This window comes from Doryrhamphus excisus, linkage group LG23 (assembly GCF_037039965.1).
Source record: "Doryrhamphus excisus strain RoL-2023G ecotype Guam linkage group LG23, RoL_Dexc_Guam_v1.1, whole genome shotgun sequence".
Taxonomy (NCBI): domain Eukaryota; kingdom Metazoa; phylum Chordata; class Actinopteri; order Syngnathiformes; family Syngnathidae; genus Doryrhamphus; species Doryrhamphus excisus.
This window is the reverse complement of record NC_136379.1, coordinates 2,726,434-2,741,149: the sequence shown is the minus strand read 5'-3', so window position 1 is coordinate 2,741,149 and position 14,716 is coordinate 2,726,434. Positions and strand designations below refer to the sequence as shown.

Sequence of the window (14,716 nt, the reverse complement as noted above, 5' to 3'; positions counted from 1 at the left end):
GTGCACTTTTGCGAGAAAGGGCCACCGGTGGAGCTTTTGCATTTAAAGTCACTTCAGTGCATCAATCCTTATAGTACAACAGTTGGTTGGTGCTATGCTGTGGATGAAGATGAGGCAGAGGCCCTACAGTACACGATTATGTACACACGCCTCTTATCTTGTACTTTCTAGTGTCATTTGGGATCAGACTGACTGTGTGGCGTATTACTATGGTTGTACAGTATTTTACTTAAGGCTGCCTAACCTATACAAATATAAGAATTTTTGAATCATTGTACTTGAAAATGAGTTTTCAATGTGCCGCAGTTGCGTATGTCTGACAGCAGAGGGCGCACACGAGCCGTCAATGCTGTCTTGGATGGGACGGCATAAAGGACTTGAGCAGGATCTCTGAATAAGAGGAACATTGACTAGAGTTTTAAAAAGTGTCATATGGCTAATCTTTGACTGGCATTTTTGGCCAGCGGGTTATTTAAAACATTAATCCTGTCATAAAGACGATCTTTGATTTGATCATTGCATTATGTCCGTAAAAACAGCAGCATACTCCTCGTTTTTGCAGGACTTAAATTTTGTTTTTTTTAACATTTCATCCAAAATTCTAATGTGAAACATGCTCGTAATATGTTTCTCTTTTTTGTGCGGTCAAATAGTCAGAGCATTTGTTAGCATTGCTAACATTAGCAATGTTAGCTAACTTCAGCATACAAGCATTCCTTACTTTTTTATGGGTAGACAAATACATAAAGACCACTAGCATGGTGTTTGTTAGCATGCTAATATTAGCATAGTAGCATTTTTAGCCGTTGTCATGGGTAGACACTTATAGTTAACGGTAGGTGTAGGCATTCATTTCTATCATGTTGCTATGTGAAATCAAGGTATCGAGGTATAAATCGAGGTATAGTGTTTATTATTTGGTTAAAAAGATGTTTTTCTGTATGTTAAATTATTGTTGGTACGTTTGGAGCGCAGTGTTTGACGATAAAGACCAAAAGTTACTGTTTACTTCATTAGCTTGTTGATGCTAGCTTCATTGTCCAAATGTTGCCTGGTATATTATGGCCAATTTTAGTGGCTGTTGACTTTTCACACAAAGCAAAATGGTGAGAGTTTTCAAGGATTTTCAGTTGTGTAATCTAATATTTGTTGTGGTTGCGGAAAAAACCCAAAAAAAATTAAGTTAGCTGTGAAATGCTAATCACTGAATGTTAGTTCTTATTAGACAACCAGGTTCAAATGACTTAACTTGTCCTTTCACGTTATGTACATACTATTTAAGTAACGAATACTTGAAGTATCGTGTAAGTATGTGTTTTTTAATATTCATACCGTATGACATGCGCACATAGAGCCCAATAGCCGCAACCCTACCACTACCACCACCACTGTCCAGACACCGACACACGGCGAGGACACAGACCGACGAACGTGTCAGCAGAGGCGGGCATGTGAGTGACGCCGCCTCGGCCACAGTCGGAGTGGAGGGGAGGGCGCTGCGGTTGTAGCTCAGACGCTTCATCTCATTCAATGACTACGGACGGCCAGCTGGAAGATTTACTGCGAATACGTCGTCACACCGCCTGTTTAATTTACAAGCGGTGGGATCCATCCATCCACCCTCCGTAGCCGAGCCATGCCTCCCGCACCGAGCCTCCAGTCCAGCGGGCTGACTCTCTCCGAGACCAGCATCGGTAGGTGTGTGTGTCTGTGCAAGGTCACCGGTGTATCTGAATAATGCCTCTTCGTGTACTTCACCCGTCTTGCTCAATGCGGCTGCAGGATATCGGCGAAAACACAAAGGCTGAGCATTTATAAGCGAAAAATATGTTACATCACATATTTTTCAGTTCCATCCAGGCCGCTGCGCGTCATTGCAGGTGCAGCCTCTTTGTGTGCTGGATGCTCCGATAACACCGTGTGGATACTTCAAACGACCACAATGGTCCATGACAGCACTTGTAGGGCTTTGTTTGCACACTAAATCGGTATGTTTTGTTCAGGTGGCCGTAGAAGTTGCTCAAGTGTGGCAGAGAAGTCGTTCTTTTATGCATTGTAATTATTTATAACAATTAGTTGTCATTTAAGCACTATATAGTTTATTAAAGATGGGTCTCCAACTATCATCACTTTACTTTAATTGTGTTTTTTTGTCCGGTTTCCTCCCACATTCCAAAAACATGCTAGGTTAATTGGCCACTCCAAATTGTCCATAGGTATGAATGTGAGTGTGAATGGTTGTTTGTCTATATGTATATAAGTGGTAGAAAATGAAAAAATAAATATTTCTGTATTATTTTTGCTTTGATTTTAGCACTCTGCACGGCTGTTGAGTGTTTAGCTCGCAGACCTCACAACTAGGAGACCAGGGTTAAATTCCACCCTCGGCCATCTCTGTGTGGAGTTTGCATGTTCTCCCTGTGCATGCGTGGGTTTTCTCCGGGTACTCCGGTTTCCTCCCACATTCCAAAAACATGCTAGGTTAATTGGCCACTCCAAATTGTCCATAGGTATGAATGTGAGTGTGAATGGTTGTTTGTCTATATGTACCCTGGGATTGACCCTCGCCCGGAGACAGCTGAGATAGGCTCCAGCACCCCCGCAACACTCGTGAGGAAAAGCTGTAGAAAATGAATGAATGATTTTAGCACTGGTTCATGTCTGTAGTCGCGAACTGTTTGATGTACACCAGAGTTCGGGTGATTGCATTGGAAGTCGACCAAACCAACTCTACTAACAGGGCAAATGTACCAAACGTGACAAGTGTGAGCGCACCCGCAGAAGTCGAGGGGAGCGATGTTTGTTTTATTTATATGACTGGCAAAATGTAATTGTACTTCATAGTATATGAAGCCGATCCCAACTGGATCCTTTGGTGTACTACTCTACCCAAAGTCAGGTGTCAAGCTACCGGTAGGTCACAGGCTACCTATTGGAGACCTCTGCTGGACCACCGTCCTTGCTCAAATGCATTCCCACTAATGGCCGACAGGGGGCAACTCCCCCAGTTTTGTTTTAAAAGAAGCCAGACTTCCCTTGTAAGTAAGATGTCGATGACATAATGAAATTTCTTCTAATGGGATTTGCTATCAGGGCTAAATGCCTTGTGGTTGGTAATTGCGGCTCTGGAGATTGATGTTGTCAGAAGACAAGAGGTGATTTTTGACTTGATGTGCGTCTGTGGACTTCTGTGTGTGGTCAAAACAGTGAATCATTCAAGTGATAAAAGTCGTCTCACAAGTTGAGATCATGATTATCGGCCATGTTAGGAAATGGTCGCTGACTGAGAACTCGCATAGTTAATCATCAAGGTCATGTTGCTGTCCCACTATGTGAAAATGTGTCACTTTTTCCTCCAAGATGTGTTTTGCTGTGACTGATCTGACATTGTGTCAGTTGTCATAGCTGTGAGCTATCATCACATGTATCTTACCCACTTTGAATGTTCATGCCACTGATATACACAACGTATCCAGTAGCTTCATGCTAATGGTCATGGTTTTATTTGTTTCGGTTATGTCACATGCTTACATTTGCACAATTCAACATGTCCTAAAAGAGTAGGAATAAGCAGAGCTTTTGTAATTCTTCCATTTCCATGTTCCTGAAATTACTGACTGCTCACTTGCTCTGTTTCAACATCTCCGTCTGGGCATCTTTGCATGGGGTTTGCATACTCTCCCCATGCCTACTTGGAAAAATGGCTGCTAATACTGTACCAAAGAAAACACGTTGCATACTGCAGGTTATCTATAATTGCTGTGCCAGTTTCCAGTTTCAATTCAAGCATGAATGTATTTTTCTATGTTGGTCTTATTGATTTAGAATGAAATCTGAGTCCAGATGTCAGCTGAGGTCCAATTTCAATTCTCTTCTCTTCCTGTTTCACCTAAACGCTTAACTTGAACTTTCAGGAACAGTTGTTCTGTATCACAGTGATGTTTTACAAGATGCATACAGCAAAGGTCAAAGATGAGCAGAGGAGGATAAACGTCCCATCTCCAAACATTGTAAATCAAAGTCAGGGCACTTTTATTGCCTGACGTTACGACTCCTGTGTGTGAAAGTACTCGTCTGCTCCTAGGTTCCTTTAAGAGGAGGAAGAGGAAATCCATCATCGTCACGGTGATGCTGCTGATTGTGTCCGTGCTCATTCTCATCTTCGGCCTGGCAGCGACAACCAGGACGCAGAACATCACAGTTGGCGGCTACTACCCGGGACTCATTGTGAGTGGAAGTGACTGACACACAACCCACTGCCACTTTTCACAATATGATGTGAAGTAAGCAAGCACTCCCAATTACTGAAGGTCTCAGTGGGGTGAGTTTTCCTCACATTCATTATTCAGCATCAGCCATCAGTCATTAAGCGCTGAGAGTCTTTCCCATAAATGTCTTTTCTCCGCTGCATTCGCCTTTTAGCCTTCAGCAGCATATACACAGCCGTGTCAGAAAAGTAGAATATTGTGTAAAAGTCAATTGTCTTCCGTAATATCATTCAAAAATATCAACCTCTGTATATCCCAGATTTATTACACATCATTTTATTGTATTTTGTTTAATGTTGATAGCATTTAGCTCATGAAAACCAAAAAATGTGTCAATAAAATTAGAGTTTTTCATCAAAACAATTTCCATCCGCTGAAAAAGATGTTTAATTACTGTATTCAATACTTGGTTTTCAATACTCCTTTTGCACGAATCACTGCTTTAATTCAGTCCGGCATGGAGGCAGGCCCAGGATGCTTCCATAGCGACCTTCAGCTCATCTCTGTTGTTGGGTCTGATGTTACTCAGCTTCCTCTTCTCAGTACCCACAGATTGTCTTTGGGGTTCAGGTCAGGGGAATTTGCAGGCCAATCCTGCACAGTAATACGGTTGTCAGTAAACCAGCTCCTAGTGGTTTTGGCACCGTGGGCAGGCACCAGGTCATGTTGGAATATGAAGTCAGGATGTCCAAGAACGTTTTTATCAGATGGAAGCATGAAGTGCTGCAAGATCTCCTGGTAGGCTGGTAGACAGCTGCTTTGACTCTGCACTTGATAAAACATAGTGGACCAGCACCAGCAGATGACAATGCACCCCAAATCATCACAAAGTGAGGGAACGTCACACTGGACCTTAGGCAGCTTCTCTCCTGTACCTGTCCAGTCTTCCTCCAGACCCGAGAACCTTGATTTCTAAATGAGAGACAACCTTTGGGCAAAGAACAGGATCTTGGACCACAAGCCAACGGTCCCATCCAAAGCCCACGTCAGACGTCAGCATGCATGATGAACCCAGTATATATAAAGGTTTCAAAATTTGAACAATATTACGGAAGAAAATGACATTTTATGCAACATTGCAATTTTTTGACATGATTCTGTATTTTGTGAATATTGTTTCCTATATGAATTCTGTTAAAACTTCCTTAAAATTACAGCATTATATTGTATAAAAAGCTATCAACAGTGTTCCTAATAGGGTTACTTTCTCCATCCAAAGGGCTGCAAGGTTAGATGGTTGTCACCTTTTTCCCTTCAGGGCCGCATGCAAAAAAGGCTAATTAATTTTAATTAATTCAAGTTGCTAATATCAATTAAATTATTATTTCAGGATCTACATTTATCTATATTGAGGGATTGAACATCCTCAAAAATATATATATGTATTGACTTCAACAAAATATTTAGTGCATATTTGTCCCAGTAAAAATGTACATATTTTAGGGTTCCCGGACACGACCCCCAAAACCTACTCAGTAGCGTCTCCTCAATTAGTGAAAATTAGGCACCCCCAGTATATGGCCAGCAGGAAATCTGCACAGTAGATACACCCACATTTTTGTACTTCCCTTGATTTATTTTCTCAACTTGTAACTAAAATTAAAGTAACTTAAAGTAACACACTGTTGTTTCTTCATGTGTAAAAGTACATTTGAAACACCTGTAGTAATGGTGTAGTACTAATGCTGTGAAAGGCATTCCAGTCGTCCATTGCTATATCACGATTCGAATATCATTCCCTCACTGCATTTTCAAAAATTTACATTGTAAATTAATAAATGATTGTTTTTTTGTGGTTGACTATGGCCTATTATTAGTAAAAAAAAATTGAAAGACAAGTATTCTGGTACTAGGCATCAGTAATGCTATGAAACATGCCTTGAGATTGTACATTACCTTCCATACTACATGGAGACTGAGCCAGCACAGCCAAGCCGACATGAGGAAAAAGAGGTTCTCCTCTCATTGTGTGTGGAAGTGGTAACTTTTTGGCTGCTTTGTCGTCCTTCACCAGTCCATTTGAAACACATTCTTAAAGGAAAACTATACTTTTATTTGACTTTTGCCCATCATTCACAATCCTTACGAGCATGAACACAGGTTGTTTTATGTTCTGTGTAGACAGCTAATGGATGTAATGAGATCCACCTATGCCACCTACAAACACCGCTATTAAAACACCTCCTAAAACCGCCAAACGAGGTTTTATGATTTTATATAGATCATGATCAGATCTGAAACCAATGACAGTAATCACAATAAACGAGTTATGACTGAGGGTTTCGACTATATGAAAAATAGGCGTTGTTACGCGTCGTCCATGTTTGTGAGCTCCCGTGAATCCAAGAGCCTTTATAGAAACACCGACAGGTGACAACATTTAGGTGATTTTCCAGTTTTCTGTGTAATGTTCAAATGCAGACCATGTTATCTGTTAAATATATACATATATATTCTCCACCCACGTCACACCACATTGATAAACGATCCTCTTGAATAATCTCCCATAAATGTCATGTAAAGATGAGCATGTTGTAAGCAGTCTTCCCCAGAGCATGACATAGGCACTTAGCGACTTGATTTATCATCATGACACTTTAGCCCAATCCTCTAATGGACTTTTATTTTCTCTTGGCTTTCAGCTGGGCTTTGGCTCCTTCCTGGGAATCATCGGCTCTCATTTGATAGAGAACAAGAGGCAGATGGTAGGTTTTGTGCTCGGTGTCACCTTGTCTTATGTCATTAAAGCGACAGTATGTGCAAGTCACAGTTACCGTGCTTGAGGATGCAGAGCCAAGTCTGGCAGCGTCCACTGGGGTTTGTACTTTGTGCCAGAGCTAAAAGTGAGATGCGTCCCGGAATAGAAGTTGGGGTGTAAGAGGAGCAGGCCAGATGTCCATGCTGGAATGTAACGGCAGATGAGCGTGGCTGTCAGAACCCAGATGAGGAATGACTTTGGACCGTGACACCTTTTTTAACAACGCAGCAGGGTTTGGATGTCACGGCAATACGTGCCCTGTTTTTACGTGAAGAGTCTAGTTACGTTAAAACTCGTTAATGATGTTTATTTGATTGCCTGTGTCGTAGCTGGCGCTTTGGTTGGAGATGTACATTCGATACCGTTGAGCTATTTTCCATTTTTGCCAGGCTGGAATTAATAGACAATAGATGTACATACAGTAAACTGGGGCGTTTATTTACTTAGACTGCAGGCAATAAATGGAGAGCTATTTCTTATATTGTAAAAATTATTATAAGGTGCATATGTAGTGATGCACCAATCCACATTTTTTGTATTTTTTCCATTTTTCTGAGGTCTGTTTACCTTTACTGTATATGCTGTGAGTGTGGAGGATGGCTGCAGTGAAAGTGTGGACACATCTACCTATGTTCACTGATACACTTTTGGCTGATATTTTTCTTGCTATGTTTGCTGACAACATTAAAGGACGGATGCGACTCATAGATGGGGAGTCTAAGCGGGTGGTATGGAATATGTCTGCTACGTGAATTACTCACGTAGAAGCCCCATCCCTCTATGAAACAACTTTTAATGTGATTGCTTGAGAAAGTGGAAAGGAAACACGGTCATGTAATAACAAATTTCCTGCACAATACAGCAGCAACAGAACCAATGTTATGTTGCTTCAAGTGGTGAAGATGGCTTCACTGAGGGCTTCCAGTGCCTCGAACTGATGACCATTTTTGTAAACTTGCCTTGCCATCCATCCGCAAATGCTCCAATTGGAGTTCGATGAGGGGAAGAGTGAGGTTATTCCTCCTTTGTCAGGTGGGCACTGTCAACTGCAGCGTTGTCCTGTCAAAAAAACGATTGCGACACAGATGAGGGCCTTCAGTCAAGAGGGGCAGTTGCAGTTTGACGCCCCTGCACAACCTGAAGAGCTATTTTTCCATTGAAGGACAAAGCATCCCAGATCTTAATGGCACCCCCTTCAACATCTCAGGTGGGATCTCCTTGTCCTGCCAGAATGAGGGTTTCTTCCACCTTTCATTGTCCCATGTTTGATGCTTTTGTGTAAATTCCAAATGGGCAATTTTGTGGCATTGAAGGAGACCAGATCTTTGAAGTCATTTTTATTGTTAAACATATCTCTCACAGATGGCCTCTGATGGTTATTGGACTGCACTTGGCAACACAAACAACCTTTGTTTGGGCCGAGGATTGTTCTGTGACTTGACGGACAGCCAATCAGATCCTCCGGCTCAGGGCCAGGGAAATGTTTTGGGTCTTCGATCCATAACCCTCAGGATCTTTTAAGAAGTTTCAAATGACTTATTATTAATGTCTTATTATTTCCAACCTCAGCAGTCGGACTGCAAGAGGCCTTGCTAACGCAGCTCAACACTCCACTCCACCGCATTGAAAAAGAACAAGCTGTTTTGCCGTGGCCATGAAGGGATCATGAGAGTGTGAATACCTGACACAAAATCACACGACTACGGATTATTGCCAAGATTTTAGCTTTTAGTACTTTGAACGTCTTTCATAGCCATCCGCGCAAATTCTCCCAATTTCAGGAGTGTACTTCTAATGCAGCTGTTGCCATCTTGTTGAGTTAAAGAAAAAAAAACACACCAGGAGGTTGCCTACAGCCACTGCTTTTAATGTTGTTTGACCTAGCACTAATAAGAAACCCTGGCGGTTATTAGCTTTTATAGAAGACGTATCCAGCAGTCGGACTATCTGCTGTCAATAGAATGGACGTGTTCATTGGAGCAGGAGACCTCCCAGACAGATTTCATTCCAAGCTGCTGCTGCCTTGCCTCCTTCCTCTACGCTCCGTGTTTGATTGAACTCAAAGTGAGCATGCTGTATGGGTTGTATTAATCCAAAGGCAATCAATTAAAAGTGTATGTGCATGTTGAGCGAGCAATAGAGCTGATGCACCGCTGTGCTTTGTGTTCCCTTCCCAGCTCGTGGCTTCCATTGTCTTCATCAGCTTCGGGGTGGTGGCCGCCTTCTGCTGTGCTATTGTAGATGGAGTTTTTGCCGCCAGGCACATTGTAAGTACAACTAAAGCTTTGCTGCAGCACATAACCAAACCTATATATTATAGATGCTTAAATGCCAGTCCCATTAAAGCACCGTGTGGGTTTAGCTTGTGGGAATTAAACATACATGGTAGTAAACAGCAGCCAGCCTTACAAAGATATTCTATGGCAGCAAGAGCATTCCCCCATCATGCACGTCACAGCAAACATTAGGTAACCACTAATGTACTTTTCATACAATTATGTGAAATTAAATGGTTGGAATGTAAGCTTGGCATTATTTGCATGGGTGATTAATTTGCTGCAGAACAATATAAAAAGGACAAGTAGGAGCAAAATATGGGAATAAAAGCAGTATTGAATGTAGAGTAAAAGCAGGGTGCGTTTAGCATTCTTAACTGTGTGATGATTTGCTTGTTATGACATAACTCAAACCTTCAAAAAGCATGTTGTTCCTGAAATCCCCTCTTGGTGCTTGTGTGTCTCAACGAACATTACATAACACCTGACACCTAGTGACCAGTTGACATACAGTTGACATACATTACCTCATTACCTCTTTGAATGCATCTACTGAATGCCTTATATTTGTATTTTACTTCATATCAACATTTTCCTGCACGGTGACCGAGTGGTTAGCACGCAGGCCACACAGCTAGGAGACCCGGGTTCAGTTCCTCGCTTGGGCACCTCTGTGTGGAGTTTGCATGTTCTCCCCGTGCATGTGTGGGTTTTCTCCAGGTACTCCGGTTTCCTCCCACATTCCAAAAACATGCTAGGTTAATTGGCCGCTCCAAATTGTCCATAGGTATGAATGTGAGTGTGAATGGTTGTTTGTCTATATGTGCCCTGTGATTGGCTGGCCACCAGTCCAGGGTGTACCCCGCCTCTTGCCCGAAGACAACTGGGATAGGCTCCAGCATCCCCCGCGACCCTGGTGAGGATAAGCGGTAGAAAATGAATGAATGAATGAAAGAATGAAATTCAAAGCGCAGGGTGGCGAGGGATTATTGAAACTCTAAAGGAAAAGCACGTCAAGCGAAATTGTCCACCTGTGTCTTAATATGTTTATATTGCATGTAAACGATGTATATACTGTATATACTACATACAGTAAAATACTGGTCACTGCAGGACCTGAGGCCTCTCTATGCAGGACGCTGTGACTACCACTCGAGCGAGACTGCATCTGAACGAGACGTAAGACGCATCCATTTTGGTCAAATGTATATTCATTGCAGAATATAGAATATATATGCATGAAAAATCTACATTTTCCACTCTGAATAAAATGTAGAAATTGTGTCCTGCTCAGGTGGCCTGCCAGACGTCATCTCGCACGTCCTGCAACCTGCGTGTGAGAAGCAACACGTGTTACTGCTGCGACCTGTACAACTGTGGCAGGTGAGTATTCCCGTATTACTGGTATTTTGGAAGCGGGTCCTTTGCTTGTTGCCACTTTTTGTGGGACTCTTGTTACCAGGAGAAAAAGAAGACATTTTCTTTTTAACCTTTGTTGCAGAGAGCCTCCTCAAATGGGACTTCAGAATAAAGATTTGAAAAAGTTTAAGAAACCATCAATGATTTGGAAGTAGGTCCCTCATTTCTAGACCTTGTAATGCAGGGGTGGGCAAACTACGGTCCGGGGTCCACATCCGGCCCGTCAGATCCTTCCAATGTATTTAATACAAACTTTAACATGTAAGCTGGCAACATGACTTACAAGTCAGTCAATCTGAGAAATGTTGATGGTTTAAGGAGCTTTTTATATGTACAAGTCTACACATACAGTATAGTATATGAATAGTATGTAACACACAACTTGTTTTATCGTTCATTATTCACCTTGTATATCACACATCCTTTATCCCTCCTCTTGTGTTAGGGTCGGCACCGACCCGTTTTACATTTGAATGCATAAAAAGAATCACATAACATTTGTTTATTGCCTCAAGGCTTTTTGACTTTGTCAGGAAACTCTATTTCAACAAAATAAAACCAAAAAAATAATTTTGACTACATTTTAAAATGGTCTGGTTGAAATGATGACCACTGTATTGTTAGGGTCGGTTTCAACCCGGTTATAATAATATGACTATAAAGCAATATTTTGAGCCACAACCGAAATCATAAGTGTCCAATTAGCCAACACAATGACAACCAGCTCGTCTTCTCATCATGGAAGCTTCAGGGGATTCTCATTTTGACCGCTTTTCCAGTATACATGTGAGGTGAATTCACTTTTCAATTCATTTGATTGGCTTTTTCATTTCACTTTATACTAAAGTTCTCTTGCTGAAAACAATCACTTTTCCTACCTTTTCTTGACATGAATATACGTATATGGGTCAAAATTCACCCCAACACCATAGATGTTTCTTTAGTGATTAATACTAAAATGAGAAAATAAATAAAACTAATTGATTTAAGAGATATGTTCTATATCCCTCAGTAATAGCCAGGTAACAAAAGAACCTTCAATTTATGAATATGATTCTTTTGAGGTTCATTTGACCATTTTTGTAAATAGAAATGGAGGGGTATAGTGACCAAAAAAGGCCTACATGCCCACACCAAAAGTATTAAAAGCAACATTTTCATGGATGAGGAAGCCTAAGAAGGTAACCAACAGATTTGATGGTAACTTATTGTTTTTAGTGTATTTTTAGCTGATTTAATACACGGGTCAAAACCCCCCTTTAACATTAGAGATGATACCAGAAAGCTAACACAAGAGGAAGGTTATTCCTGTACATTTGGGTTGTCTTATTCCGTGAAGAAAAAGGCCACAGCTGCAGCCACATACATTGTTTACATTACACATTGCATGACACTTTACACATACGATAAGACAACTAATTCCAGGTGGACTGTTTTTGAATTATAAAATGTGTGTATCAAATATATAGTCCGCCCCCCCGGCCAATTTTTTAAAATTCATTGCGATTTAAGAAGTTTGCCCACCCCTGTTGTGATGGCCCGCCTTAAGAATCCACACGCCATCGTAGAAGCGTGTCTTCCCTTGCATGCCGTGTGTGTCCGTGACCTCGTCTGTGCTGAGTTGATTTACGTCCCCATGGAACATTTAAGCACCGTTGCTGACCTTTGAGGCTTGACTTGGGCTTGTGCTCCTCTCTGTCCCGTGCACTGGGCTAGCCGCGTGGAGGTGGTCGGCGGCTACCACGAGTACACCGACGTGAAAAGCTGTCAGGATGTGGTTCACCTCTACCACCTGCTCTGGTCTGCCACCATCCTCAACATCGTGGCTCTTTTCTTGGGCATCATCACCGCTGCCGTGCTGGGTGGCTTCAAAGACATGGTGGGACGTTGGTGACATTGTGTGCGTGGCTAGATACTAACCAGTTTTATTACTGCATGTGTTTTAGACACCTTCTCAGACCTCAGAAAGCACATCTGAACCAGAGGCCATCACGGCCTCGGTGCCCTCAGAAGGTCCACCACCCACCAACTCTGTCAACTCCTACTACAACACCGCCCCCCGCCTGCCGCCATACAGCGCCTATGACGCACAGGTAGCGGTTCCACCTGCTGGACACTTCATTAGGAACACCTGCACTCATCTCAGAAGCTCCAACGCTAAAACCGGATGCCATGTTTTCCACAATGATCATACATTCTGTGTCCAATAAGGTGCAAGCTGGTTGGCATGACGGCTCATTTATGAATGATGTCTGCATTCCGTGTGGGCAGGTGGGTACCTACATGTTCGCCGACTCCTCCGGACTGTCAGACGACTCCCAGTCTGGAGCCAGTCACCTTTGGCCCACCATGATTCCTCCACGCTACTCCCCACCTCACAACCATCCCGAGGACAAGCCCCCGCCATACAGCCCCTAAGAGGGGATGGCACGGTACCCGGTATGCGATGCCGTCTGATTGCCCTTGAACCTGAGGAGGCGGATGGCGCCATCAAGGGGAGTTTCAAGGCGCAAAAAGGTGCTTGCACGCTTGGCCTGCGCAGCTCAAGAGCATTGAGGAAGTTTACAGTTGATCTGCCTTAATGCCAACAGTCTTCCAGCACCCACAGGCCACACCTTAGCATCCTCCATGTAGATCAGGAGGCTGTGGATGTGACGTGACGTTAGCGGTTAGACTGGTTTAGTGGTTAGAGTGTTGATAGCTTCTCAAGGCTTTTCATGTACAGGCGCTCCACAGGTAAGTATTATTCAATCATCACTTATTATGCTATTTTCAACTATTTTCAATCTGTCTGAGACGTCCCACAAGAATTGGAAGTCAGTTGGCCCAGATCTGGACTTGATGCTGCAACTTAAATAGTCTGAGTGCTTTTAGTAGCCGTTTTATGTGTCTGTAGCGTTAATGCTATCGGGCGACGTCAGCCCACGCCCGCCTCCAGCAGCATACGGTAGTGATTGGATCCCATTCCTTTTACGGGCTCCACTTCTCATGAGTGGCTTATTGAAGTGAATCAGGTCGCTGATTCTATTGTCATAAAGTGCATGCACACAAACCCACACATGCTCCAGGCTGTGTTTTGAGATGTGTAGCAAAGCCTTTTTTTTCCAAATGTTGACATCTGTGAGTTCAAATATCCGTTGCGGCATCTCGATGTGGTGCATGTTATCTCAGTGAGTGCGTGGGTTAACGCTGGCTTTCTCCCACATCCCCCAAACATACAGATAATTGAAGACTCTTATACTGTATGTGCCATGTGATCGGCTGGTGACCGGTCCAGTGTGTACGTCGTGTCTCGCCTGAAGTCAGCTGGAATAGGCTCCAGCTCACTTGACCCTGATGAGGACAAGTGGTCTAGAAAATAGATGGATTGATACCTTCCGTGAAGTGGTCCATGCAGCGTACACGGGGGGGGGGTCATCCATCTGGGGCGGGTCAAAGGAAGTATTATGTCCATGAGGAAGGTTTTTCCCTGATTGTGTCATGAAAACAAAGAACTTCAAAAAAACAAAAAACAAGCATTTACAATTGAGGGCGATGATAAGATTTGTCTCACATTCGGTGTTCATAAACTGATAAACATATTACTCATAAACATATTACGTTACCTATAAAGAAAAGTTTGTGAGGTTTTTGAGGCAACATCATGGATGTTATTACACTCCACATGCAATTTATTCTATTCTCCTCACTTAATGCTGCTGAGCAGAAACACCTTTTCCCTTTGGAATTAGCGACCATTTCACTAACAGGATGTGAGCACATGATGGAAGAAACACGCGTGACGTAAGATTTTGTCCACTCTCATTGAACTGATTCTCAGGGTTGCTGAGTCTCATTTTGTCTTGCTATTAAAGTTTGTTCAGTGCTATCAACACATTTGATGTTTCTACTCCATCACCTTTAACAGTAACCTTCATTATATCATTTAAGAACGCCTCAATCAAGGGCGGGGAATATGTTTCAACAGTAAAAGAATAATTTATTGTCATAAAGAC

The 14,716-nt window shown here is 42.5% G+C and overlaps 1 protein-coding gene across 3 annotated transcripts; it reads left to right on the top strand.

Annotated features, from left to right (window-relative positions):
• Positions 1 to 1,187: 1,187 nt before the first annotated feature.
• Positions 1,188 to 14,498, top strand: tmem255a (transmembrane protein 255A). Of its 3 annotated transcripts, none has more exons than XM_058076601.2 (10): positions 1,188 to 1,694; positions 4,085 to 4,227; positions 6,911 to 6,973; positions 9,204 to 9,293; positions 10,416 to 10,481; positions 10,597 to 10,685; positions 10,804 to 10,872; positions 12,438 to 12,600; positions 12,668 to 12,814; positions 12,993 to 14,498. In XM_058076601.2, the coding sequence occupies exons 1-10, from the start codon at positions 1,637 to 1,639 to the stop codon at positions 13,137 to 13,139; spliced, it is 1,035 nt and encodes a 344-aa protein (XP_057932584.2). In that variant the 5' UTR covers positions 1,188 to 1,636; the 3' UTR covers positions 13,140 to 14,498. The 3 variants fall into 3 exon arrangements, with proteins under 3 accessions (XP_057932584.2, XP_057932585.2, XP_057932586.2); XM_058076603.2 differs by lacking the exon at positions 1,188 to 1,694 and adding an exon at positions 3,652 to 4,010; XM_058076602.2 differs by lacking the exon at positions 10,804 to 10,872.
• Positions 14,499 to 14,716: the final 218 nt, after the last annotated feature.